Below are 27,011 nucleotides of genomic sequence, written 5' to 3' on the forward strand. Positions count from 1 at the left end.
TGTCCTTGAAGGATGACCTCCTTTGCAAGGCTGAGCTCCTTGCTTGTAGCTCCAGGAATTATGGAGCCCTGGGTGAAGCTGTATTGTTGGGTGATGACACGCCTGTCTTTTTCACAGTAATTCTCATGTGAATGTTCCTCCTTGTCCTTGCACACCTGCCCCCATTTTCATACACAAAATAGGACTGTAATAAAGGATACAAGTACATGAGAAAGAGTCCTATGATAGAGGCAATGCTTATATCCATCCATCTATCTATCATGTATCCATCCATACATTCATCCATCATCCATCCATCCATCCACCTATCATGTCTACCATTTATATCCATCGATCTATCTCTCCATCCATTCATCCATGTATCATCTATCTATCCATCCATCCATCTACCCACCCATCCATCTATCTATCATCTCTCCATCCACCCATCCACCATCTATCTATCCCTCTATCATATATCTATCCAACCATCCATCCAATCCATCCATCCATCCAACCAACCATCCATCCAACCAACCATCCATCCATCCATCCATCCATCCATCCATCCATCTATCCATCCATCCATCAATCCATCCATCCATCCATCCATCCATCCATCCATCCATCCATCTATCCAACCATCCAACCATCCATCCATCCATCCATCCATCCATCCATCTATCTATCCAACCATCCAACCATCCATCCATCCATCCATCCATCCATCCATCCATCCATCCATCCTACCATCCATCCATCCATCCATCCACCTATCATATCTACCATCTATATCTATAAATCTATCTCTCCATCCATTCACCCATGTATCATTTATCTACCCATCCATCCATCCATCCATCCACCCATCATCTATCTGTCCATCCATCCATCCATCCAACCATCCAACTATCCAACCATCCAAATATCCATCCATCCATCCATCCGTCCACCTGTCCACCTATCCATTTATCTATTATCTATCTATCCAACCATCCATCATCTCTCTATCCACCATCTATTGATGTATACATCTATCATCTATCAATCTTTTCATCCATCTACCTATCCTATCCACCCATCTGTCATCTTCAATCAATCCATCCATCCATCCATCCATCTGTTGTATCTACCATCTATGTCTATCTATCCAACCATCCATCCATCTGTCCACCCATCTACTATCTATCTGTCTCCTCATCTACCTTCTAAGCACTTCTTCTATCATGTACTGTTCTAGGAGTGTGACACTGAATCTTGCATACAGGCTGTCTCCGTGCCATGATATCTCCACCTACAAATGCAGCTAGTGATGGTCACCCTCCTCAGAGATGTGCATTGAGGCCTAAAGGTGCAGTATTTATAAGACACGTTTAGACCAGAATACAGAAGCTACTTTTGAAAGTTGTGATAGGGGACACCTTGGTGGCTCAGTGGGTTAAATAAAGCCTCTGCCTCTGGCTCAGGTCATGATCCCAGGGTCCTGGGACTGAGCCCTGCATCGGGCTCTCTGCTCAGTGGGGAGCCTGCTTCCTCCTCTCTCTCTCTCTGCCTGCCTCTCTGCCTACTAGTGATCTGTCTGTCAAATAAATAAATAAATAAATAAATAATTTTTAAAAAGGAATAAAAAAAAAAAGAAAGTTTGTGATAGAATCTAAGATGCGAAAACGCACCATGATGTATCCCTACTCTCCCTTTGCTGTTTTGAAAACCTAACTGGAGTCAGTGGAGAATTTTTTTAACCTTTTAATTTTTAAATTATCCAGGTAGAAAAAATATTTGACTTAATTAAGTCCCCTTAATTATATATGTATGTTTGGTGGCAGTTGAGCTCTGGTGAAATATCCTTTTGCTAAATAAGTATGTGCCAGCTGCCCTGGTAGGTTATGCTTACCTATAAAGATAATTGACAGACTTGAGCAGTGCCCCCACCATGGTACTTAATAAATGTTTAATTATAATAATGAGTGCAGTCACTAGGAACTGTGACAGGAGCCTGGACGCACAGGACGACTGTCCCTAAATGCTGGAGCTGGAGAGACAACTTGTTTCCAGTAAGTAAAATACGTTAAGTTCATGTAATTCAATAGAAAATATGGGGAGTTAATGTAATTCCAGTTCGGTGTGCTTGAATTTTTAATGCTTAGCAAGGTGGAGAATGAAGGGTTGAGGGTAGTTTACTTGTAATCTATCTCCCTTGTACTTTCTAGGATTTTATATAAATGGGATCAGGAGGTATCCTATACTGTTTTGTGTGGCTTTTCTCACTCAGCATACTCAATTTGGAGATGCCTCAAGGTTGTTGACTGTATTATCCATAGTGAAATCCTTATGATTGCTGGGTGGTATTCTCTTGGATTTGGGACGTCCAGACTTGATTTATCCCTTCACTTGTGAGCAGACACTTGCAAAATGTGGATTTTATGTGTTTAAGGGTATTTATGTTATTCCTAGGAAGACAAGTAAGTGGGCTCATCAAAGGTCATGGAGGTGGGTGACCTTTGCTTGGTAGTAAAATGACATAAAGTCTATACAAGTAAGTTTACTCTAAAATCTATCTTCCTTCCTTTCTTCCTTCTTTCTTTCCTTCCTTCCTTCCTTTCTCTCTCCCTTTCTCTCTTCCTTCCTCCCTTCCTTTCTCTCTTCTGCTCCTTCCTTCCTTCCTTCCTTCCTCTGTTTCTTTCATTCTGCTATCTGTTATAATCGCTGAATGGGAGAATGCAGCGCGCACCATTACAGTGACTCAGTGAATACCAAAATATTGAAAATCACAAGCTGACACAGGGCATAACAGTTGCGGATTTAGAAACCGGGTTTCTGGGGGCGCCTGGGTGGCTCAGTGGGTTAAAGCCTCTCTGGGTCCTGGGATGGAGCCCCGCATCAGGCTCTCTGCTCAGCGGGGAGCCTGCTTCCTCCTCTCTCTCTGCCTGCCTCTCTGCCTACTTGTGATCTCTCTCTGTCAAATAAATAAATAAAATCTTAAAAAAAAAAGAAACCAGGTTTCTGGTCTCTGAATTTACTTCATAATGGTTGCCATTTAATGTTTTACTAGTGGACTTTTCCTTAGTGGAAAGCATATAATGGAGAGATGGGTTTATCTCATCCAGCAGAAAATGTGGGTTTATATGAACTGTTAGGAGGAAAAAAGAGTATGTTTCTAATAACAGATATTTAAATTTTTTTCATGCTGTTGAGTATTCTCTTTTATATTTTATAATAATGATGTTGCAAGAGTCATTGAATAGGGGCGCCTGGGTGGCTCAGTCAGTTAAGCATCTGCCTTCAACTCAGGACACAATCTCAGGGTCTGGGATTGAGCCCTATGTCCAGCTTCCTGCTCAACAGGGAGTCTCCTTCTCCCTCTGCCTCTACCCCTCATCTTTGCTCATGCTCTCTCTTGAGGTCTCTAATAAATAAATAAATATTAAAATAATAATACATAAGTAATATTTAATAAATATTGAATATTTAATAGTCAATTTAAGTGATTTAATTTAATATTACTTAAATTTAATATTAAATTAAATCACTTAAATTTAATATTAAATTTAAGTAATATTTAATAAATATTAAATATTGAATCTCAGTCAATTTGGAGGAAGTTTGGGGAAATATGTGGATCTTTTAAGAAGTCTCTTAAGTGAAGAACCACAAGTCAACATATTAAATTCTTTTCAGCAGAAATTATTAAAATAAAGCAAGGAGAAAATTGTTACATTCAATTTTTATTCATATATTTAAATTAGGGGGAGGGAAGAAAATCACAGAGATTCTATTCTAAATTAAAAACCTGGATGAAAAAATCAGAATCTTGCATGACGAGTAAACACATTTGAAATCATCCAAGAATGAGTTCCTACTGGCTCAGCGGAGCTGAGTGGAGCTCCACTCCACTCGGCGGAGCTCACCATGGAGACAGGATGATTTCATGCCCCAGGGGACACTTGGCGATGTGTAGAAATAATTGGGGTTGTTGTATCTGGGGAGGGGGTGCTCCTGGCACATGGTCCGTGGAGACCAGAGATGCTGCTCCTCACCTGACAGTGTCCAAGATGTCCCACCCCAGAGAACCATTCAGCTCCAGACACCCACAGTGCCGCAACTGAGAGAACCCGACCTGGATTTGACCGATTTCCCAACTCTGCCTCTTCTCTGCTCTTGTTAAAGACACACATGGGAATTTCTGTCTTTAGGCATCTCCCCTGCTTTAGCTGTGTTGACTGGCCCAGCTGCAGATGTTGGTTCTGAACACACAGCAAAGAAAGGAAGGAGATGCTCAGTTGAAAATTATGATGAACTATTTGCTCCATTTCAAGTATGGTAGGCTGAATTTTGTCCAGTTCTTCCTGGGTCGCAATCATGTCTTTGAGTTGCTCACCTACCTATGGATTACCCCCACAAAGATAACATGCCGGTGCTTCGCAGGGCATCAAGCCACCATCATGGGTCCACTCTGTAAGTCGACTGTGGCTTTGGTTATATAATTTCGTGATTTTCCAGGTGTGTAAGGGAAAGAAGGAACTTTTTGGAAGAACATATGGGCACTTCTGAGACTGGTCTCTGTGGCTAGAAGATTTTTGTTAGTGAATATTAATAGGGAGAATGTTTTAATTAGTGGAGAGGCTGCATTTGGCTTTATTAGTTGGCCCTAAGCTATACCTTAACCCCTAGAGCCCCCTGGATCCACAGAAGAGTGGGAGTAATCATAGTATTACTGTCCTTCCTCCAAAGCTTGAGGAGATAACATCCAGGTAGCATCACGGTGTCCTTGGATGAAAGGTCCCATAAAAGTAATTACTGTTTTGATTTCAGCTGTGGTTGAGGAATGCCTCCCCGAATTATACAGCTTTACCATCAAAGAACCCCAAAAGATCAGTGAGTGCATCTTCCTTACTTTAAAGGAGATAGCATAGATTTCTGCACCGTGAGTATATTTATCCCTTCCTCTTCAGCCTGATTTCAGATGGCTTCCTCCTGATTCTGTGGAAAAGCAAGGTTGCAATCAACAACCTTACCCCTGCCTTTTGCCTGCTGCCTCTGGAGTGAGAAGAATGGCACACCATGGTGTGCCATTGCTTATGATTTCTCAAAAATTTAATATTGAGTGGCAGCATCCCCTCACAAAACTTCCACTGGCTAAGCATGCAGGTAATTTTCTTGGAATCTTTCTTAAAAGTGTATTTGTTTCCTGGGGCTGCTGTAACAAATGACCACAGACTGAGGGCTTTCAGCAACATAAGTGTAACCTCCCCCAGTTCTGGAGACCAGAGTTTGAGATCTAGGTGGGGAAGGGCTGCTGAGATCCAGGTGGGGCAGGGCTGTGCGCTCTCCTGAACCTCCATGGGAGGGTCCTTCCTGCCTCCTCCAGCTTCTGGGGCTCCAGGCGTCCCTGGGTTTATGGCCACACCCTTCCCATCTCTGGCTTTGTCCTCACATGGCTTCTTCTCTATGTTTATTTCTCCTCTTCTGTCTCTTACAAGGACACCTTACTTGGATTTAGGGCCACCCTCATCCTCAATGGTGTCATCTCCAGATCCTTTACTTCATCACATCTGGAAATACCCTATTTGCACATAATACCCTTATATTTGCATATAAGGCACCATCTCCACTTTCTTCCATGTAACTACCTGATAAACTCTCTCTCACTAAAGTGTCCATGACTGATATGTTTTGCTATTTCTGGGTCATTGGGAGGTAACCTCTAAAGGTGAAAACATGAAAATCAGGAATTTTAAAGGCTTTTTTTTTCAGGTTTGTTGAGATGGAATTGACACAGAACATGGTAAATTTAAGACCTACAATGTGATGATTTGCTGTCAGTATGTATTACAAAGTGATTACCAAAAATCGGCTAACTAACACATCAGTCACTCACATAGCTGCATTTTTCCCCCCATCATTTTGGAAGGTACATACCACCAACCAAGAGCACTGGTTTTGGGGTTTTGCTTCATTTGGGTTTGGTTTTGGACTCTCATTCTCCCTATGAAAGAATATAGACCGCACACATCTGCATTTGCATTTTTATCCATTTGAGGATGTAATTCTTTTGTTGGCCTATGTATTTCCTGCCTTTTCAGTTAATAACATGACCTTATAGAATAGGATTTTGAGCAGTGCTTCTTGATTAGGTCCATAACTTCGAACATCTCTTCAAAGATAGCTGGGAAATAAAACCAATTTGGAAAACCACATTGATCTATGATACCAGTCTCTTGTATTTGTCCATCTCCAGAAGCCCAAATATGCATCACTGGTTTGCCCACCTTGAAAAAACTCCTCTGTTAAAATCTGGGTGTGGGGAGGAAGGGGAGAAATGGGTTGTGCAGAACGGTGTAGAGGAGCTTCCTGGGTAGACACGTTCTCCTTGATTTGATATGTATAATTCTTTGAGACAGTAGGAGCTCTGTTGTAACTCTGATTTCCATCTACTTTATAAATAGCTTTTATTTTTTGCTGGTTAGAAAGATCTTTGCACGTGACTAGGACCATCCATGGTGAGTTTACCAATCTTGGGTTGGAGAGATACATTCTTTAAAAAATGAGATGGATGTGGCTACTGGTGGTAAATTAAAAACAACAACAGCAACAACAACAACAACAACATTCTTGCATCTTTCATGCAACCCTTGGGAAATACTCGATGTCTTTGGTGAGCATGAACTAGAAATGCATTTTAGAAATTTCTGGAAATTTACAGGAATGCCATGTAATGTGTGAGGCAATGGGGCTGGAGAGAGGAAACATTAGAGTATGGCTTCTTGGGAGGTCACCATGGAAATCAGTTGGGTACACAAGTATTGATGGAGGTTTCTGTGGGGCAGAGGCAAAGGGAGGGTCAGCTTCACCAAGTGGCCCAGGAAAATCATCCCACCCAAGAGTCTTCCTGGAGGTCTAAGATGACAAGGGAGCCCTGGGAATTGGGACACACACACACACACATGATTATAGGGAAGAGACCTTCTGAATGCCACACTTGCAATTTACCAGCCTCTGTGAAAGTGTTCTAGGCTGTATGACCCCAGCTCCCTCTCCCATAAAACAAAAGAAGTGTCATAAAGCCTTCCAGGCAAGCAGGGTGAGGTATTTTAAGGATCCAAAAGGAACATTGGAGATGCCTTGGGGATGAAAAAGCCCTATAAACTCTAGGGTGGTGTCATTAATCGTTATTACATACCATTTGCCTTGTGGGGAGGTTCCTCAGCCTACCAAGTATCACCAACTTGGAGCCATTTGGGGATCTTCTGTGGGGAGAAGACAGGACTCTATCACTCTTTGGACTCTTATAAAAGGATCATAATTATAGCTGCTAACATGCCTTCTTACACTCAAAGAGTTGGGGCAACATCGCCATATGTCCATATTGTTCATCACTGTGTTTTTTTAAGGTAGACATTGCTTATCAACCTTGGGGAGGAAAATGTTCCTTGTAGCTGTGTACCATACATACCATATGCCTGGTACACATAGTTATGGAATGCCTGCCCACTCGTCAGCGACTTATGTATTTCAGTGACTCTGCCATGAAGGGTTTTTGTTGTCAGATCCACATCATGTGTTGGAAATCTGCCATGACATCTACCCAGAAATGACTGGGTCGTGTTCTTTGTTAGATTCTCCCTGGGCAAACATGACTGGTTTGCAAATGAGCTGTGAAGGATTGAGACAGTGACCATATGAACAGTTTCCTTTGGATTAGACCGCCTGGCAATGAGACAAAGGTCGGCTCTACAGTTCTTTTTTTTTTTTTCTTTTTCTTCCCTAGGGGAGCAGCACACGCAGTCATGAAGCAGCCATTCTCTAACTGGTGAGTAGGTGACCTTGTAAACCATCCTTTTTCTCTGTATCCCGGACAGAAGGGTTCTCTGTCCTGTGTTCCTTACCCTGGCTGATGTTTGGTCTACTGCATCAGCCCTAAACCTGCTACAGATAATGAGGGGTGTGCCAGGGGCTGTGGGTTGCTGACGTCCCACAGGATGCTTTTCTGAGGAAGCGACGCTTACCTTACGAGTGACGGCATGTATGCAAATTCATCAGGTTGCCCAAGGTCCAAAGTCATAGGTCGTTGTAGGGATTTTAAGGATGCCCATGGATGAGCCAAGGCTGGGGGTGGGTAGTGAGAGGAAAGCATGACGGAACAGCGTAGAACATCACTTGGTGCAGCTTGCCAATCATGGCGCAATGGGAAGCCATTGGACTTGGTTGGGGAGCGTTGCAACCAGATTGATAGGATAAGGTTGCTCAGGTTAGCTGCATTTTGGAGGGCACTCAAGTGGCCAAAATGGGATGGGCCAGGCCATTTGGGAAAGTTTTGAGGAATCCAACTGAGACACGCTTTGAGTTAGTTGGCTTGCCATGACGGTCCTGTAGGTGGATGCATGCAAATGGTTTTAAGATGCATTTTTTTGATGTAGAGTGAGCAGGGCTTGGAGGGGAATGGATCAGTTGGAATTTGGGGTTTTGGAACCACTTTTCTGCATGAGAAAATGATCCTCAACTGGGAACGATTTTGTTCAAAATCTTTTTGGAGCATATGATAGCATTTAATAGTTACAAATGCATGAGTCTACAGCCTAACACTTAGGAGCATATGCAAGTATGCCAATTTTCCTTTTTCAGATGTTAAAAGAATTCTCAATGTTATTTTAAATGCATATTTTTATGTATTAAGAAGTACAACTGAGCATCAAAAGAAAAAAAAAAGCCAGGCTCACTAACAATTTGCTCCTGATTTTCTACTTTATTTACATTTTTATTCAAATAAATACAATTACTAGGCCTCCCACTCAGGTTTAAACAGTATTTAAGGGTCTCATATCATGAAACAGTTGGGAAAGTTATAAGCATTTAAATATCACCAGGCATAGAAAATTAATGTGTATGTTATACCATGTTAACACGGAATAGGACTTTAAATAAACATTCTGGGGGCGCCTGGGTGGCTCAGTCAGTTTAGTGTCTGCTTTCGGCTCAGGTCATGATCTTGGGGTCCTGGGATCGAATCCTGCATGGAGCTCCCTGCTCCCCAGGGAATCTGCTTCTCCCTCTCCCTCTGCTTCTCTTCCTTGCTGTGTTCCCTCTCTCTTTCTCTGCCTCAAATAAATAAATAAAATCTTTAAAAATAAATAAAGAATAAACACGTAAAATAAAATAACTTCTGGTTTCCGAGGAAGGTAGGCCAGGGGTCCTGTGTGGCGGGCGTTGGTAAGAAATAGCACGACGGTGCCTTCTCAGCTGTCCGCAAGGCAGGCCCAGATTGACCGTGTGTGTTGCTTTTTTTCACATCCCCAAATGCTTCCAGGACCAGCCGGCTGTCGGTGTGCCTGTGCTGCTGGCTGGGGGGTCCTGAGTGCGGCCTTTACCACGAGGAACTCCAGGCCCAACATCGTGCTGCTAATGGCTGATGACCTTGGGGTGGGGGACATTTGCTGCTACGGTAATAACACAGTGAGGTAAGGAAGCTGTCCCTGCCCCACTGTGGAGGGAGGGGTGTGCCCCGGGCCTTCGGGAGCAGCTGGACCCTAGCACGGGGCTGGCCAGCATTGACCATTCGCAGGCCCTCGGAAAAGCAGAGCTCAGCTTTTGCATCCTGCTTTCCCAGGTCTGGTGGCTGCTGTCCTGATTTTGAGGTGAGATTCCCCTAACACGGCAGCTCCTCTGTAACCCACGGAAAGGTCACCGTTCCGGGGGCAGAGCCCATGCACAGGGTGGTACAGCCGTGCCTTCCATCCTCTTCCAGAACTTCTGTGTGCCCCCAAAAGGCAACCCCATACCTAGTACCAGTTGCCTCTGCTCCTCAGCCCTCAGCCCTCAGCTCCTAGCAATCACCAATGTGCTCTGTCGCTTGGGATTGGCTCATTCCAGAAATGCTACATCCTGAGCTGCTTCAGCAACACACATGGATTCCCTCCTGGTCCTGGAGCTGGGAGTGTGAGATCCAGGGAGGGCCGAGGCTGGGAGTGTGAGATCCAGGCAGAGCTGAGGCTGGGGGTCTGATATCTAGGCAGGGCTGAAGCCAATTCCTCCTGAACCCCTCTCCCTGGTGTGTAGAACCCATCTTCCCCTGTGCCCTTATGTGGCCATCGCTCTGTGTGTCCTCATCTCCTGTTATAAGGACCCACCTCTGACTTCAGTTTTAACTCCTTTTCCCATTAGCGACCCCCAGCTCCAGAAACGGTCCCATTCTGAGGTCCCGAGGGATAGGACTCCTACTTATGAATTTTGGGGACCACCACTCAGCCCATAATACACATGATGTGCCCTTTGGTGTGTGGTTTCTTTCACCGAACATCGTGTTTTCAATGACGTGGTAGCGGGTGTCATTCCTTCCTTTCTGTCTGTATTGGATAATGTCCCATGGCAGAGACGAATGGCATGAAATTTTTTCAGGGTCTTCCCTGAATTATTTCCGAAGCCTTCAGTGACCATGATCCATCTGCTGAATGCCCCTTGGTCCCCAGCCCCAGACAAATCTTATTCATGTGCAAATACACTGTGCCTCTTAGTCTGAGTTTAAATACTGCCCTTCCTGCTTGGAATGTGGTTCACGGAATAGTCCTGTATTTTAAGTATATTTTTGGACTTGGAAAGGAGCCAGTCTTCTTGGAGGCACTGAAGGTCTGCATGAGCCCACGTGTTTCCTTGTTTAATTTCCACGAGCAAGTGATGGGTAAGGCGGGAGACATCGCTTGAGACTCTGGTACTGTCACTCTCAACCACACACTGAGTGTACCTGCACCCGACATCAGGCTGCACAGGTCTCCTTGACACAGATAGTGAGAATGTTGTGGGCGGATGTACAAATCTGTCCCCTATCGCACTGCTGGGGGCTTATGAGACTAGGATGTCATTCACATGCTGTTAAGATCACGATACCTTAGCCAACGAACAACGTGGGCAGTAAACGAAACCCCCAAAATGTCCCCATTTGGTTATTAAAAAGAAAGACACATTTTTACTACCAGAAATACAGTAAAATTTTATGTAACCCAAGTCACCCGTTCACTTCAGGAATATATTATGAGCAAACGGACTAACGTTAGCATTGAAACGCCTATGAGCTCAGACTGACTAGGGTTTAATTATACCTGCGGACCTCGATTAGTCTGCAATTGTTTTGCCTGAAGATACATCGTTTTAAAGTCTACTTTCCATCTCCTTGGGGCCGTCGGGCAGGCATGCGAACAGGTCAACAGACTGACGTTTAAGAGGCATGTATTTCAGGTCTACTGGAAAGACAGTCCACTGGACTCGAAGCAGGATGGCTTTCAATGTTCTTTCTCTCATTGAGCAGTAGAGACCCACGTGCTGACTCCTCTCTCTGTCCGCAGCACACCCAATATTGACCGCCTGGCAAGCGAGGGCGTGAGGCTCACCCAGCACCTGGCAGCTGCCTCCGTATGCACCCCGAGTCGGGCTGCCTTCCTGACCGGCCGGTACCCCATCCGAACAGGTGGGGCAGGGCTATGTGAGGATGATGATGTCTTTATGCCATGCTTTCTTCTCCTAGGTCTTGGGAGGAACAAGGAAAAGAAGGAGCCTCATACATATTCTCTGTCTCACACACACGCACAACATGACGTTGTAGCATCAACACTACAAATATCAATTTTTATACTCAGCTGCAGCATTTTGAACTTTTTATGATGTAGAAGTTACCAATATTCCCAATCTGTAAGTGTCTAAGTTTCTACCCAAGCATAGTGATGCCTACATCAAGTATAGAGATATATAGAGAGTATACATCAAGTATAGAGATGCAACATTTTCAACATTTTATGATGTAGAAGTTATCAATATTCCCAATCCCTAAGTTTCTACCCAAGTATAGAGATGCCTACAGAGGACCTCAAACTCAGAGAAGGGTCTGGAGGAGACATAGGTTTCTCCTCATGCAAGAAGATGAGATCAAAGTTCTGCTCCATCAAATTTGTATACACACACTAACATCTATACATATATTTATAATTAATTAAAAGATGTAACCACTTTTCTTGAAAATGATAAAAAGGCTTTTGTCTTTTAGGATTTGGCAAAAGGCATCTTTTTAATGTACTTATTTATGCTGAGAACAGAAAAACGAGAAGCAGATAGGATCACAATGCTATTTTAACATATTTTGATTTTTTTATTGATTGTGCATGTTTGTGTGATTCCTTTCATGTATAGGTTTATTCTTTTTTTTTTAAACACTTTATTTATTTATTTGGCAGACATCACAAGTAGGCAGAGAAATAGGCAGAGAGAGAGGAGGAAGCAGGCTCCCTGCTGAGCAGATAGCCCGATACAGGGCTCGATCCCACAATGCAAGGACTAGTTCAGTGAGCACAGGAAGCTCACAGGGGCCTCTCCAGAATTCCAGGAAAGTCCTCCAGAATGATGTTGCTTGAAATGTGAAGAGTTAGGAGGGAGGGTGTGCTCAGCAGAGGAAGGGGCATGCACAGACAATGCAGTCAGGCATGAATGCAAAAGGTCAATGAGGCAGCCACAGCAATAATCAGTTGTCTCAGATTAGCAAACATAGTGTAAGCTCTACCCCAGATTTAGATTTAAATAGAAGGTGAGGGACGGGCAGTAATGAGGTTTGACTATGGGACAGAAATAGGTTGGAAGGGTTCTTCAGAAGGTCGTGGGATGGTGGACAGCATTTGGCTGGTGGACATCCAAGCACAGACCAGCTGAATCTCTGCTCAAAAGCTATGGCATGGGAGATAACTATTCAAAGTCTTTACTGGGGTAGAGTTATCAGGACTTGACATGGGACTGGACAGAAGAAGCTGAGTGAGAGGGAGGATCCCAAAGGAATTCATGCATTGGATGGCCAGGGGTATCATGACCTCCTTTGTTGAAGCACATTTAAAGTACGAAGACCACAACTCTCTGTTGGTCATGTTGTGATTTGGGTTCCTAAGTATAGCAACGTCTAGATAGGACCTCAGCTTCAAAGGAGGGTCTGGAGGAGATGTGGGTTTCTCACCAGGTAGAGACATGGTATCAAAGTTCATAACTGAGGTTCAAAGATATCATCCAGAGTCACATACACAGTTACATTTGAATTTTAAATCATCAATGACTAGATTTTTAGTATAAGTATGCCCCACGCAACATGTGGTGCTTATACTAAGACACCATTCATTGTTCATATGAAATGCCAGCGTGACCTGGTTATCGTGTGTGAGCTGGTGACCCTGATCCGCAGAGCATGTGCCTTTGACAGATGTGAGAACAAGCTAAGTAGAAACAAAAAAGTGAGGGAACATTCTCAAAAGAACAGAATGGTGGAGGCTCAGTAGAAGACATTTCAAGGAGAGCAGGATGAATCCTGGCGTTTATCGTGAGGGTCACAAAAGAGGGACGGTGAGACTCACAGGGTGCCCCCTTCTCTGACTTCAGGAATGGCATCTTCCTTCAACCTGAACCGAGGGCTCACCTGGCTTGGAGGCTCGGGTGGTCTGCCCACCAATGAGACGACATTTGCCAAGTTGCTGCAGCATCGCGGCTACCGCACGGGACTCATAGGTATGGCCCGCAGGACTCTGAACTCGGAAGCATGTTCATGCACTTCCCTTTTTTGTGTGATTTAATCTTCCTGGGATGTCAGCTGGACCCATGCCAGCTTCCCTCTTGTTGAAAGGAGACACGTGGGGTAGGGATTCAATGCATGATTTTCCGGGACCTTTGGTATATTGAGCAGAGTATGGGAAGAATCATGGGAACCAAAAGCAAATGGGCTTGTCCATCGCTATCACCAAAATGGAATATTCTGTAGGGGGGCAGGCCAGGGGGTTTACTGTTTTCGTAACATCATTACCAGCAGAAAAGTGAGTGCATTTTTATTTATTTTTATATTTCTAAAGATTTATTTATTTTAGAGTGAGAGAGAGCAACGAACAAAGGGGTTTCTACTGCCCTCTTTGAGTTGGAAAGATGCAGGGTGTAGAGAAAGCAGTGTTGGTGAGTTATGATAACCTTCTGAGCATCCTCAGGGCCGTGACTGGGGTACCAAGAAGATGCCCCCACAGCAAGACAGTGCAAGTCATACTTCGCTTTTGCTAAGCAAAGCCCACGTTCTAGAAACAGGTGGACGTATAGGCTGCCATTTTGTTTTTCCCACAGGCAAGTGGCACCTGGGTTTGAGCTGCGCCTCTCGGGACGATCACTGCTACCACCCTCTCAACCATGGGTTCGACTACTTCTACGGGTTGCCCTTCGGCCTCCTCAATGACTGTCAGACGTCCAAGACCGCAGAGCTTCACCGCTGGCTACGGATCAAACTCTGGATCTCCACGGCGGTGCTCGGTCTGGTGCCCCTCCTGCTGCTCATCCCCAAGTTCGCCCACTGGTTCTCCGTTCCGTGGAAGGTCATCATCGCCTTTGCTCTTCTTGCCTTTGTGTTTTTCATTGTCTGGTACTCCAGTTATGGGTTTACTCGACGTTGGAACTGCATTCTTATGAGAAACCATGAAATCATCCAGCAGCCAATGAGGGAAGACAGAGTGGGTTCACTCATGCTCAAGGAGGCTCTTGCCTTTATCGACAGGTATGGAGCCCTTTGTGGTCCGATTCCATGCATGGGAATCTTGCTTGTATTTCAGAGAAGTTGGTTCATCTTGGGGTTACAGACCTTCATGTGTCTGTGTGTAATATTTTCATATACTAGAATCTCTCCTGCGGATAAAACTGAGCATTGCATTTCCTGCAAATTATAAACACTGAAAGGGTAAAGAAATATATCTTGCTCACTCTTTTTTATCAACACTGGAATCCCTATACTTTGGTCCATATCACTTCAATATGGATTGGGATCTAAATGGATTCAACCTTTGGGATTGATGTTGATTTAGTGTGCTTTAGCAGCAGCTGGAAAATCCTTTTGTGTGCATGAATGATGAGGGAGTCATTTTATGTATAGATACTTAATTTAAAGTTTTATATGTTCAACACAAACCATGTGGGCATGAAGGTAATTGTCTCCCAATTTGCATGCTGGCTCCCTTCTAGGTTCCTAGCCAGAAGCAGATTGAGTTGTGGGTGTGGATGCTCTTTGAGATGGTGTGTATGGGTTTCAGGGGAGTGGATGGAAGAGGAAAATGTATAATGCTGTGGGGTTAATGTGTCCAACAGTGGGATCCCATCTACTCATACACTTTCAGTCTTTGTTCTAACACAGTGGTCACAACGTAGTCACTCAGCTGTGGTTGTCACTCCCGTGGCTGTCTGTGACAGAACACATCCAATCTCTATGCCCTTCCCCCTTTATAATGCCCAGTTCTAAAAGTGTGTGTGGAGGAGTCTTAAGTGACCCCATTGGATACTGATGTGCAGAACACAACAGACAAGATGTATGAGCACCTTAGACCCTTCTATCTGGCTACCTGTGATTCTGCGTAAGCAGCCTCATAGCCCAAAGTTAATGCCAAAGCTCCAGCCATCACATTTATGTCCCAGACAGCATAGAAGAAGAGGAGGAGAAAGGAATGAAGAAGTCTTTCTTCAGAAGACAGATTGCACTCACTATTTTGTTGCTAATGCAAACGTCCCAATATTCTTTATTCCTACTCATGGCCTCTCCGCGGACATTCTGCTGTGCTATTTGTTAATCTTGTCAGGGGTATCGGTCACGTAGGGACATAGACAACCTCTGTCAACTGTTGTGAGATCTTTCAGCTGATGTGGAATCCTAGTCCTGGAGAAAACGCCTTTGTGGGTGACGATAACTCAGTTCCCGTTCCATCCCTTAGGTACAAACGCAGTCCCTTCCTCCTGTTTGTGTCCTTCCTCCATGTCCACACTCCACTGATCACCAAGGAGAAGTTTGTGGGGCACAGTAAATACGGACTCTATGGGGATAATGTCGAAGAAATGGATTGGATGGTGGGTAAGTGTCCAGAAACACGATCTTAGGCATCTGATGCCTGGGCTAGAGAAATTGAATGCATACCGATTGCCTCAAACAACGGACAGCCCCTTGTGGATCTTGGGCACTCGGTGAATATCTGTTCCCAGGAACGGAATCAAAGTCTGGCTGTCGGTGCAGCAAAATCAGTGAGTATTTCCTGCCTGAAAACAGTTGCTACTATAAATATGGGATTTTCCTATCTTTAAAATAAAGACTGTTCAACACGGTAATAAAAGACTGCCTTTCCCCATCATTCTGATAGATAGGGAAGGAAATGTGTTTTTCTCCTTAGCTCATTTTTACGGGAAAGGCTTAGAAATGTGGAGGGGATTTACCTTAACTGAAGTCATTGGTTTCAAAGTCATAAGGGTCAATGTGGAAACAAACACAACGGGTCATAAATGAGGAGGAAACACCATATGCGTATCAGTAAAACAACGAATCGTGCTTTCCAAATAGCCTTTCCCATCAATTGCGCAGGACGGAGTATTTCTTCATCTCAAAAAGTGTAAGAAAGTATTTTTTTTTGCTACTTTCTGGAAAGTGATCTCTGCAGAACCACCTAGACTAATAGTCACAGAATTGAAAATTTTTAAAGTTTTTCAAATATAAAAATGTCACTTTTATATATCCTAGGTATATATAAACATGCATTTCATATCTATTAATATTAAATCAATTAAGTATATGATTAATTTAAATTAATATTTAAAATGTATCCATGCACGTTAAATATTAATGCTCATATACATATACATATATATACTGTTTATATGTGTGTGTGTGCATGCTACAATATATATATATTTTTTAAATTCCCTGGCAGATACATTGAAACCTGCTACAGTAAAAACATTTCTAACATTGTAACTTCAGTGAAGTTGGAAGATTTTGATTTCTTTTCCTGGATGTTTGTTACGGTCCAGGATAATCTGCTTTGGAAACAAGGCATTCTGGTCCATTCGTATCTAGAGTCACAGAGCTGTTTGATGCAAATAGACTTTTTGTCCCTTTTTAAATGCAGAATTTGCCACAAACAGCTAATTACATTTATTCTGTACTCTGTGTAAATACACAGGTGCTCTGTAAGTACTATTAATTGCATTTAGTAATATTTTTAATTGCATTCCCGGGCTAATCCTGTTTATATGGAAGAAATGAAAAATAGATATTTCTCTGCATGACGTCTTCTCAAAACACTGCATTTTTCCCCTTGCATGGCTTATGAAAATTCTATTAAAATCAGATGCAGATCAAAAATCAGAGAGACGTCTTGTGTGTGTGTGTGTGTGTGTGTGTTTCTAGTTGGTAATATGATGATTACACTTAAATCATTTCCTAAATTAATAACTTTCTCAAGAAGAAGCCGTAACTGTGGTGTCCTCAGAATGACACACAAAGCAGATCTTCTGAAAGCTCCAAGTGTCCAGGAATATTTTAAATCCTCTATTGGAGAGAACCTGTACTTTACAAACATATTTTAGCAGGTTTTTATTCTTGCTTTCTTTTCTTGTATTTTTGTCTTGTAAAAGATTTTATGGCTATTCTGTTGCCGTATGCACATACGTGTACACGCACACTTCTATATGTTTTACACATTGCATACACAGAAGTTTACATGTATGTATTTACAAGAAATGAAAGGATTCACGTGTATTTTATTTACTTGGTATAAGTTACAGATAACCTTTATGCTAAAGACGATAGCCAACTCGAATGAATGAGAACTGATACTTTACATGTAAATTATTCTCTTACCAAAAAGCCATTATAATCTTTTTCTTAGGAAATCTGGGCTTTAAAGTAGGTTAATTTCTGGCTGCAACGTTTCTAAAAAATGGCCAGTGTGGCTTCCAAAACAAGTCACTTTTAAACAAGGAAATAGAAAATATGAGGAGTTGATGCTTAAACCCGTTTTCTTTGCAGCCGGCCGCGTTGTCTTTCCATGTTTGAATGGGGCAAGATTGTGGGTGGGGGGGAGTCACACTGGATAGTAGGACTGTGGTGTGACCATACAGAGCCCAGGGTGGATGTCCAGCGGGAACTGGAAATTAAGTCAGCATAGTTTGGGATGTGGCTAGATCAGCTTTCTACTTGTTTTGTTCAAAGGCCGTTTGTTCCCAGGATGCCCGAGTGGCTCCATATGTTAAGCATCTGCCTTTGGCTCAGGTAGTGTTTCCAGGGTTCCGGGATTGGAGCCCCGTGTCCTGCTCAGGGGGGAGCCTGCTTCTCCCTTCCCTGTGGCTCCCCCTGCTTCTGCTGTCTCTCTCTCTCTCTCTCTGACAAATAAATAAGTGTAATATTTAGAGGGAAAAATAAATACATAAATATTTAAAGGGAAAAACAAAAAGCCCTTTGTCCCCTTCAGAGATTATTCACATATCACCATGACGCTGGCGGACTGTAGTGAAGGACTCATTATGGTCCCATGCGTAAGGAGAATAACCTGCAGGTCAGGAGCAACCCTCAGAGAGGGTGTGGGGTTACTGCCTCCTTTACGAGGCGGGGCTCATGCTCTCCAGGGCAAGGGTATGAACCTGGGGCTTTATTCCTGGACATGTCAGTTTTTAAAGTGTCTTCTCTGTTTTATTAGTGTTTGTGAGTTTCTTTGAACCAACAGGCCTAAGACATGATGGTTACTTGGATTTTGAGTGATGATCTTGTTGTATACTTCATACTAGTTCATAGTTTCTCATATATTGTATGTGTATACATAGGGATGCATATAATATATAATATGTATATGTTTTCCTATGTAATTCAAAAAATAAATATATTTTCTTATATATTATATAATATATATTTCTTATGTGTAGTATATATTTTATTTTATATTCATATATTTATATATATTTTATATATATTATATTTCTTAAGTATTATGTAAGAAAATATTAAAACTAAAACTAAAATGGTGTATTAAATGTTATATAATAAAATTACATATTACATAATAAAATATTATTGGTGTTATATAATAAGTAACCATTATATAATACTATTAGATAACATATAATCATCAAATATTATACAATATTTTAGTAGATTATTTATATTATGTAATAGATTATATTTATTTATGTATGTATATCTCTATATATTTATATATAATATATTTATACATTGAATATACTATTTTAAGGTATTATTAATTATAACTTTTATGGTTATAAATATTTCATTATATCTACATATCATATATTACATATTTGCACATCATATATTACATATTACCATATAATATTCATAATATAGGAAGATATAGGATTATAATACATAAATTATATGTTTACATACAAATAATATACTTATCATATATTATAGTATAGATTATGCATTATAATTTATTATTTAAAATATAATATCTAAACATCTTATATATTTTTATATTTTAAATATAATTGTGTTTATTATTATATTATTAGACATAATTTATATCACGTATTTTCTATTTATTATGTATTTATACTGAATATATGCTTTAACCTACATATATAAATTATATAATGTAAAATATATAACAAATAATTTTACCCATCTAAAGCTCAATTGTATATTGTACACTCTGTAGTATATGCATTCTATGGCATATAGTATATATATATTTATGTGTCTCTACTATATAGTATACTTAAATATATTACATATATATTAGACTACAGCATCAAAATTTATTGTCTATTATGATAGCCTATACCATAAAATAACCCTTAATTATACTGTTAATGCTAACCCATGCCTAATAATGACATCATGCACTGACAGTGGCCCATGGTGAAAGGTGAGAGTTTCTTGTTCCCCCCCACCACCAGGTAGGATCCTGGAGACCCTGGACCGGGAGCTCCTGACCAACCACACGCTGGTGTACTTCACCTCTGATAACGGGGGTCGTCTGGAGGTACAGGAAGGCGAGGCCCAACTGGGGGGCTACAACGGCGTCTACAAAGGTGATGTGCAGAGACCCCATGTGTCTGAGTTTCATCCCTCCAGTGGCGTGTACTTTTCTGTGCCTGCACGTGCATTCATTTGCAGACTCGGTTTGGAGAATTTTGTGGGAGTTGTCCCCTCTTATGAAACCAGACGGAAAAAAGGTGCAAGTTTGGGGTGCTTCCTGAGAATTTAAGACCAAAGTGCCTGAAGTAATGAGAGCCTCCTGAGTGAAAATGCAGAGGGTCTCAATGACCATCTAAAGCAGGTCTCTGAGGCTTGGCACCCTGAGTGTTTGGGGCTGGATGACTCTTTGATGTGGGGTGTTCTGAGCTCTGTAAGTGTGTTGAGTTTGTTCCTGGTCATCACCCTAGAGTTGCCAGGAGCACCTACCTCTTCCCTTAAAATATGACAACCAAAACTGTTTCCAGACATTGCCGAGTGTCTCCCAGGCCCAAAGTCCTTTCTAGCTGAGAACCACTTCCACTAGAATAATACTGACCAGAGAACCCAAATCCAGGCTTTTAATGGAATGAAATCAATTATATTATCACTGCTTCAAACATGGTGAAATGATCAGGAAAGGAGGTGTTCATTTTGAGAGGGTGCCTTCCTCCTCACTGCGAGTGGATTCTTCTGACTTACTTGATGTACACCTGCTGGGTTATTCAGTAGCCCCACTGAGTTTGCCCTTGTGGATCAGCAAAGTAGATTAAACAGATGAGTTTAAAAATGAATTTGGTGTTTGCTCCCTCCCTCTGACCGCCCCAACCCCAATCAAAAAAAGTAAAATGGTGTCAAACTTGTCATCATTACAAAAGTCAGAACTTTAGGGGTTCCTTGTACTTTATGAAACAATTTAGGATAGATAAGTAGATGAGGGATGGATGGATGGATGGATGGATAGAATAAAGAGATGATGAAATAGATAGATGCACAGATAGACTAAGGGATGGATGGATGGATGGATGGTTGGATGGATGATGGATGGTTGGATGGATGATGGATGGATGAATGGTTGGATGGTTGGATGGATGGTTGGATGGATGGATGGACGTGTGGATGGATGGTTGGATGGATGATGGATGGTTGGATGGATATATGGCTGTATGGTTGCAAAGATGTGATAGGTAAAATTAATAGGTAGCTAGATGATAGGTACATTGGTTGATCCATGGATAGATAGATAGATAGATAATTGATAGATAGATTGTAGGTAGATAGATACAATAGAAACATTGTATATTTTGATTGACAGCAACTGACTTCCTACATGTATTCATTCACCTTTTCTGGTGGGTCACGCCAGCTTGCTATAGACCTACTGTCAATTAGCGTAGACTAAATTGTTGACCAGCCTAGCAGCAAAGGTGTGTAATAAAATTAATATATGCCGTTATATTTGTATTGATTTTAGTAGTGACATTGACTCTGTGTGTGTGTGTGTGTGTGTGTGTGTGGTGGGAGGTTGTGTGTGCATAAAACCATCACTCTAAAAAGTGCCTTTGCAGACCTCTCAAAGAGGTACAGCAAAATTGTTGTGAGCCATTTTTATCTTTGGAACTGACCCCCAGCTCACCAGAAGGAGCTGAGTCCATTTAAAACACAAATGTTGGTGTCTGCATAGACGATTAGATTTGTTGTAGGTCCTAACACAGTTGCTGGCTATTAAATATGACTATGAAAATGTCAAGGTGGGTTTATGTTTGTTTTTTTTGTTTGTTGGTTTTTGGTATACAAACATAAATTCAGTGCAGGGACCTTGTTAAGTTTTCCAGGTAGAAGGGTGCTGCTGCTGAGCTAGGACAGCTTTGGACGCTGGCTAGCCTGCAGTCTTTGTCCTTAAATGTTTTCCCCCTTCATGTCTCCGCATTTCTGCATGCAGATACCCCATCTTGTCTTTCCGTTGTAATTCATACTGCCGGAGTAACCACCATGTAAAAGTTGTTCCATGAACATTTCATGTTTGTCCTACTTTGCAAGAGTTTCTTCCCACCCCACCCAGAGAATCTCATTGTCTGTATGTCTGTATGAACTTGACTATGTCATTTGGCTAAAGACTGTATATCTATTTTGCAAAGAACATCTTGGCCTCAGCATAGGGCCTAAAGCAAGGGTTCACCTATTTTGTGCTCTGAAACACCGGAAACATCCTTTATCTGAGATAGGATCTCAACACTTTCTCCACCTCTGGACCATTCACGTTTCTATGATGTCTCCATCTTCGTCACTGAATAAAGTTCAAATTCCTTATTTTCTCTCAAGGATCAGCATGATCCGGGTAGAACCTGTTTCCCCGGTCTTGCTTGGAGCCTCATTTACTTATCCATCTTTTAGAGCCCAATGTGATTCCAACGAAGACTGAAGATTTGCTAGCTTATGGAAAGTTCTCTTTTCTCACAATAGGGAAACTGTGTGGTCCTCATTGGCACCAAATAATGCACCATATTAGGACATCACTTGTTTTTATTTATGACAGCTGGGTTTGTCACCTGATGGCCACTTTCACAAGTTGAGGTTCAGCTTCTGGAATGCAAGAAATATACCTGAGGTACTCTGTATCTCTCTCCATGTGTGAATATAGCACATTAGCATGAATTTGGCAAATGGCAGAAAACGTTCCCTCTAGATGTAGTTCCCAACTGACTGGAGAAATACAGTTGACTTGGCTTCATCACTGACGTTCATCTTTGGTTTCAGGTGGCCAGGGGATGGGCGGCTGGGAAGGGGGCATTCGTGTCCCAGGAATATTCCGGTGGCCGACAGTCCTGGAGGCTGGGAAAGTGATTGATGAGCCAACGAGCCTAATGGACATTTACCCGACCCTGTCTTATATAGGTGGAGGGATCTTGCCCCAGGACAGGTATGGAAGCAGCTCCAGCCACTCACCTCTCCAATTGTCTTAGAGGTTGTGTAAGATTCACCTCTTTTTTTGTTTGTTTTTTGTTATAAAATGAGGGAAGATATGTAATAAGTTTTTAAGTTTTTTTAGAGTCCTTTCTTCTTCTCCCCTTCCTTCCCCTCCTCCTCCTATTTTTCCTCTTCCTCTCCCCCTTCCTGTCATAAAATGTATGACCAAATCATGCCTCTCTCACCACTTTATCTCTCCCTCTCTCCTAAGAATCATTGACGGCCGCAACCTAATGCCCCTTCTGGAAGGCAGGGTGTCTCACTCGGAGCACGAGTTCCTCTTCCACTACTGTGGGGTCTACCTGCACACAGCCAGGTGGCATCAGAAGGACTGTGAGTATGAAGATGGCAGACATGTGGGAACACGATAAAGACATACCCCGTTTCCTTTGCCTCTTGGGGGAAGTTGGGCCATGCACCCCGCACCCAGCCATGATGATTCTTTTTCCTTAAAGAAGTTAGTTAAGTAGCCATTGCCACGTGGTAGATTTTAGAGGTGTGTGTAAGCTCGTGTGCATGAATACATCAGAGTGAGAAAGAGACAGAAAGAGAGAATATAAATATCCAGAACCAAGGGCATGGAAATAATTAGCAACAAGGAATAAAGTCTGCAGTGTAACTCCCACAGCAGTGGCTGTCCCCTTCCAGTTAATCATCTCCTCCTTACCTTCAAATAACAATTAACAAGGAATATTCATTTCCTTACATCTGTAGACACTAGAATTCTTACTTCATGGGAGTTAGCTTAATTTGCAGAAAATATATGGATTTTTCTTCCATGTGACCCATCACTTGTGGTGTAATCCATTCTTTAGGTTAGTGTGGGTCAATCTCCCCATAAAACTAGAAGAAACCCACAAACCCACAAACCCACTGTGGTGTGATCCATTCCTTAGGTTAGTGTGGGTCAATCTCCCCATAAAACTAGAAGAAACCCACAAACCCACTGTGGTATGATCCATTCTTTAGGTTACTGTGGATCAATCTCCCACATAAAACTAGAACAAACCCACAAAACCTCTTCCTTCTAGATTCTGTCACAGTTAGGGGCATGATCAATGGTAAGTAACAAAACAAAACAGCTCCCCTCAACAACAAAAATTTCCCAAATTTAACTATAAAACATCAAGCAAATAGAATTTTACTTATATTTTCATAATAAGGATTTCAGAAGTTGGAAGTGCTCAACACCGTGACCAGGATCTGGGTTCTTTCTCTATTTCTAGTTGGCCCTCTCTGGCATGCCCGTTTTCATTCTTATGCTCCTTCTAATGGTCTAATGGCAAAGTGGTTGCTGTTTCTCCAGCCATCACCTCTGCTCTCCATAGAGGAGAAAGACAGAAGAGCAAAGCGGGTAAAGGACTCAGTTAGGGGATTTAGCCTAATTTTATCAGAAAATCATAGCCTTTCTGCAAAACCCCTCTCACAGAATTCTGTGTAAGCCTCATGGATCAGAGGCTGGGAAACACTTATGATGTTTTCCATCTAAAACTGATTTCTGGAAATAGAACTATTAACCATTTATTCAGGAAGAAAGAACAGAAACAAGAAAGGAAGAGAGAAAGAGGGGCAGAGGGAGGAAGAAAAGAACAAAAAATGATGCATCCTGACAAATCACCTTGGTCAGTATCAGACCTGAAATTGGTATTTAGCCTTAGAAAATTTTCCACTTTGCCTATGCCAGCAGTTGGAGTTAGAATCTCCAGGATCAGGGCCACCAGGATGGTTCAGTTGGTTAAGCATCTGCCTTTGGCTTGGGTCATGATTTCAGGGTCCTTGGATCGAGCCCCACATTGGGCTCCCTGCTGAGCAGGGAGTCTGCTTCTCCTTCAGCCTCTCCCCCCTGCTCAGGCTTCCTCTCTCTCTCTCTCTCTCTCTCTCTAAATAAATAAATTAAATCTTAGAAAAATCAACTCAAAAAAGCTTATCAATTGTTGGCAAAAGTATTTGAGAAATATATTAATGGAAAGACTCCTAAAATGATTAATATAGCATTCCAACGGACTTCTGTTTTCCAGGTGCAACGGTGTGGAAGGTCCATTATGTGACTCCCAACTTCTCCCCAGATGGGGCTGGTGCCTGTTATGGAAGTGGCATCTGTTCATGCTCTGGAGATGTCACCTACCATGACCCTCCACTGCTCTTTGACATCTCCAGAGACCCTTCTGAGGCCCGGCCTCTTAACCCTGATAATGAAGTGTTATTTGACTCGGTGGTCAAGAAAGTTGAGGCAGCCATCAAAGAGCATCGCAGGACACTCACACCTGTCCCACAGCAGTTCTCAGTGTTCAACACCCTTTGGAAACCATGGTTGCAGCCCTGTTGTGGGACTTTCCCCTTTTGTGGATGTGACAAAGAATATGACATCCTCTCCACTGCTTGGTGAGCAGAAAGGGGACACTTGTTCCCCACCACCCACACACTGTTACAGAGGTCATGGGAACAACTCTCAGCTGACTCATTCATTCCATATGGGACAAATAATTATGCTTTCCACCATTTTTTTAAACCCTGAGATTTCAGTTCTTTCTTCAAGTCCTGTCCAGGAGCTCAATGTAGTGAAAGTGGACCTGGACACCAGTGTACCTGGAGTAAAGCATTTGTGGCTTCATGTTTTTATAAAGTTGTGTCATTGTTCAAGCAAGAAGATAGACCAAGGTGACCTTCTGGAGATTCTTATGGGTCTCTGGTTCTTAGAAGATGATTAGAAGTGGTAGGTCTGATAGTATTGTATTTATGTAGTTACGGTAGAAACTTCTACTTGCATATCCTCAACCCAGACATCTTATTTTTATCATCAGTGATGATAAATATTTTGTTTCAACCTGAAGCAGATGATGTACAGAACACTGGAAGTGATGTCCTACTCATTTCCACTCCTTGATTTCCTGCCTTTTCTTCTTTTCCTTCTCTTTCTGTCTTACAAAATTCCCACCTACAGGCCTTGGTTCTTCTTCTTAGTAACCTTTGATTGGGGAGGACTTGCTGTGTCTTGGTGTTTTCATGTGTAAAATGGGGGAAGCCAGAGTATTGGGTGGAGTAGCTGTGAACACTACATGCATTAATTCGCCTGAAATCACTATCTGTACAGTGAATACTCAATCAATGTTACTATAATGGATGTTGTAATTGTCTTCAATTGTAATTCATCATATTCCATGAAGTACAGAGTAGGAAGCATAGAGATGAGGCCGTATTTAAAATAGAGAAATATGGATGAAAATGTTTTTGATTGATGAAAGGCATTCAGGAAGCACACTTAGAAAACAATTCTAAACAGCATAAAAAAGAATAAATCCATTCCTTGGACAATCATGGGAAAACTGCAGATTACAAAAGACCAACAAAAGAACTTTAAATCAATCAGAGGGAAACATCAGATTTCCCATGAAGTAAAAAGAATTAAAACAAGAGGGCCCCAAGGAAGCCACAAGACAACAGAGTATTATCTCCTCCAACTGAGAAAAAAATTGTCAACCCAGAACTACCTACTCAAGTTCTTTGATAATGATGGTGAAAGTTTAAAAACATACATAGCTATTATTTTAGAGTTCTTTTTTTAAAAGATTTTATTTATTTATTTGACAGACAGAGATCACAAGTGCGCAGAGAGGCAGGCAGAGAGAGAGGGGGAAGCAGGCCTCCTGCTGAGCAGAGAGCCTGATGCGGGGCTCGATGCCAGGACCCTGAGATCATGAACTGAGCCAAAGGCAGAGGCTTTCTTTAACCCACTGAGCCACCCAGGTGCCCCTATTATTTTAGAGTTCTTATCCTTCCAAGTGTGCTTTCACGTATTTTGAAGTTCTCTGGAATTACAAGTTTTTAAACAATTGTTTCCCTGACGAATTAAACCTTTGATCCTTACATAATTTATCTCTTTGCATGTGTTAATGTTCTTTATCTTTGAGTCCAGTTAAGCTAAGATAAACATAGCCTTAGAGTTAAAACTTAATTAAATCAAAATTTCCTTAAAAATTTAAATTTTGTGTAGTATTTAAATGGTGTATATTTTCTCATCACTTTAACCAATGTGTGGCTTTATATTTAAACTGTTTCTCATTGTGTGTCCACTATTATCAAATAAAAAAAAGGCTAATTTAAAAAACAGAGTGCCTCTTTTCTAGACATCATATAATTGGGTGTTGCTTTTTTTTTTTTAATCCCTTCTGATCACCTCTGGTATTAATTGGAATGTTTTGTCCATTAACATTTAATGTAATTATTATGATTGACCTTGGGTCTTCCAATCCTGTTTGCCACAACAATAGCTATGTTTCTGTCTTCTTTGTGTTAC

General features: G+C 41.9%; 1 protein-coding gene across 1 annotated transcript; it reads left to right on the forward strand.

Moving 5' to 3' along the window:
* The first annotated feature begins 9,273 nt into the window (after nt 1-9,273).
* ARSH (arylsulfatase family member H) lies at nt 9,274-25,103 on the forward strand. Its single transcript, XM_013064399.2, has 9 exons — nt 9,274-9,434; nt 11,313-11,434; nt 13,375-13,500; nt 14,098-14,521; nt 15,723-15,859; nt 19,693-19,827; nt 22,508-22,670; nt 22,929-23,050; nt 24,736-25,103. The coding sequence occupies exons 1-9, from the start codon at nt 9,274-9,276 to the stop codon at nt 25,101-25,103; spliced, it is 1,758 nt and encodes a 585-aa protein (XP_012919853.2).
* Nucleotides 25,104-27,011: the final 1,908 nt, after the last annotated feature.

Source organism: Mustela putorius, unplaced genomic scaffold (assembly GCF_011764305.1).
Source record: "Mustela putorius furo isolate JIRA1106 unplaced genomic scaffold, ASM1176430v1.1 tig00003836_pilon_pilon_pilon, whole genome shotgun sequence".
NCBI classification, from domain to species: Eukaryota; Metazoa; Chordata; class Mammalia; order Carnivora; family Mustelidae; genus Mustela; species Mustela putorius.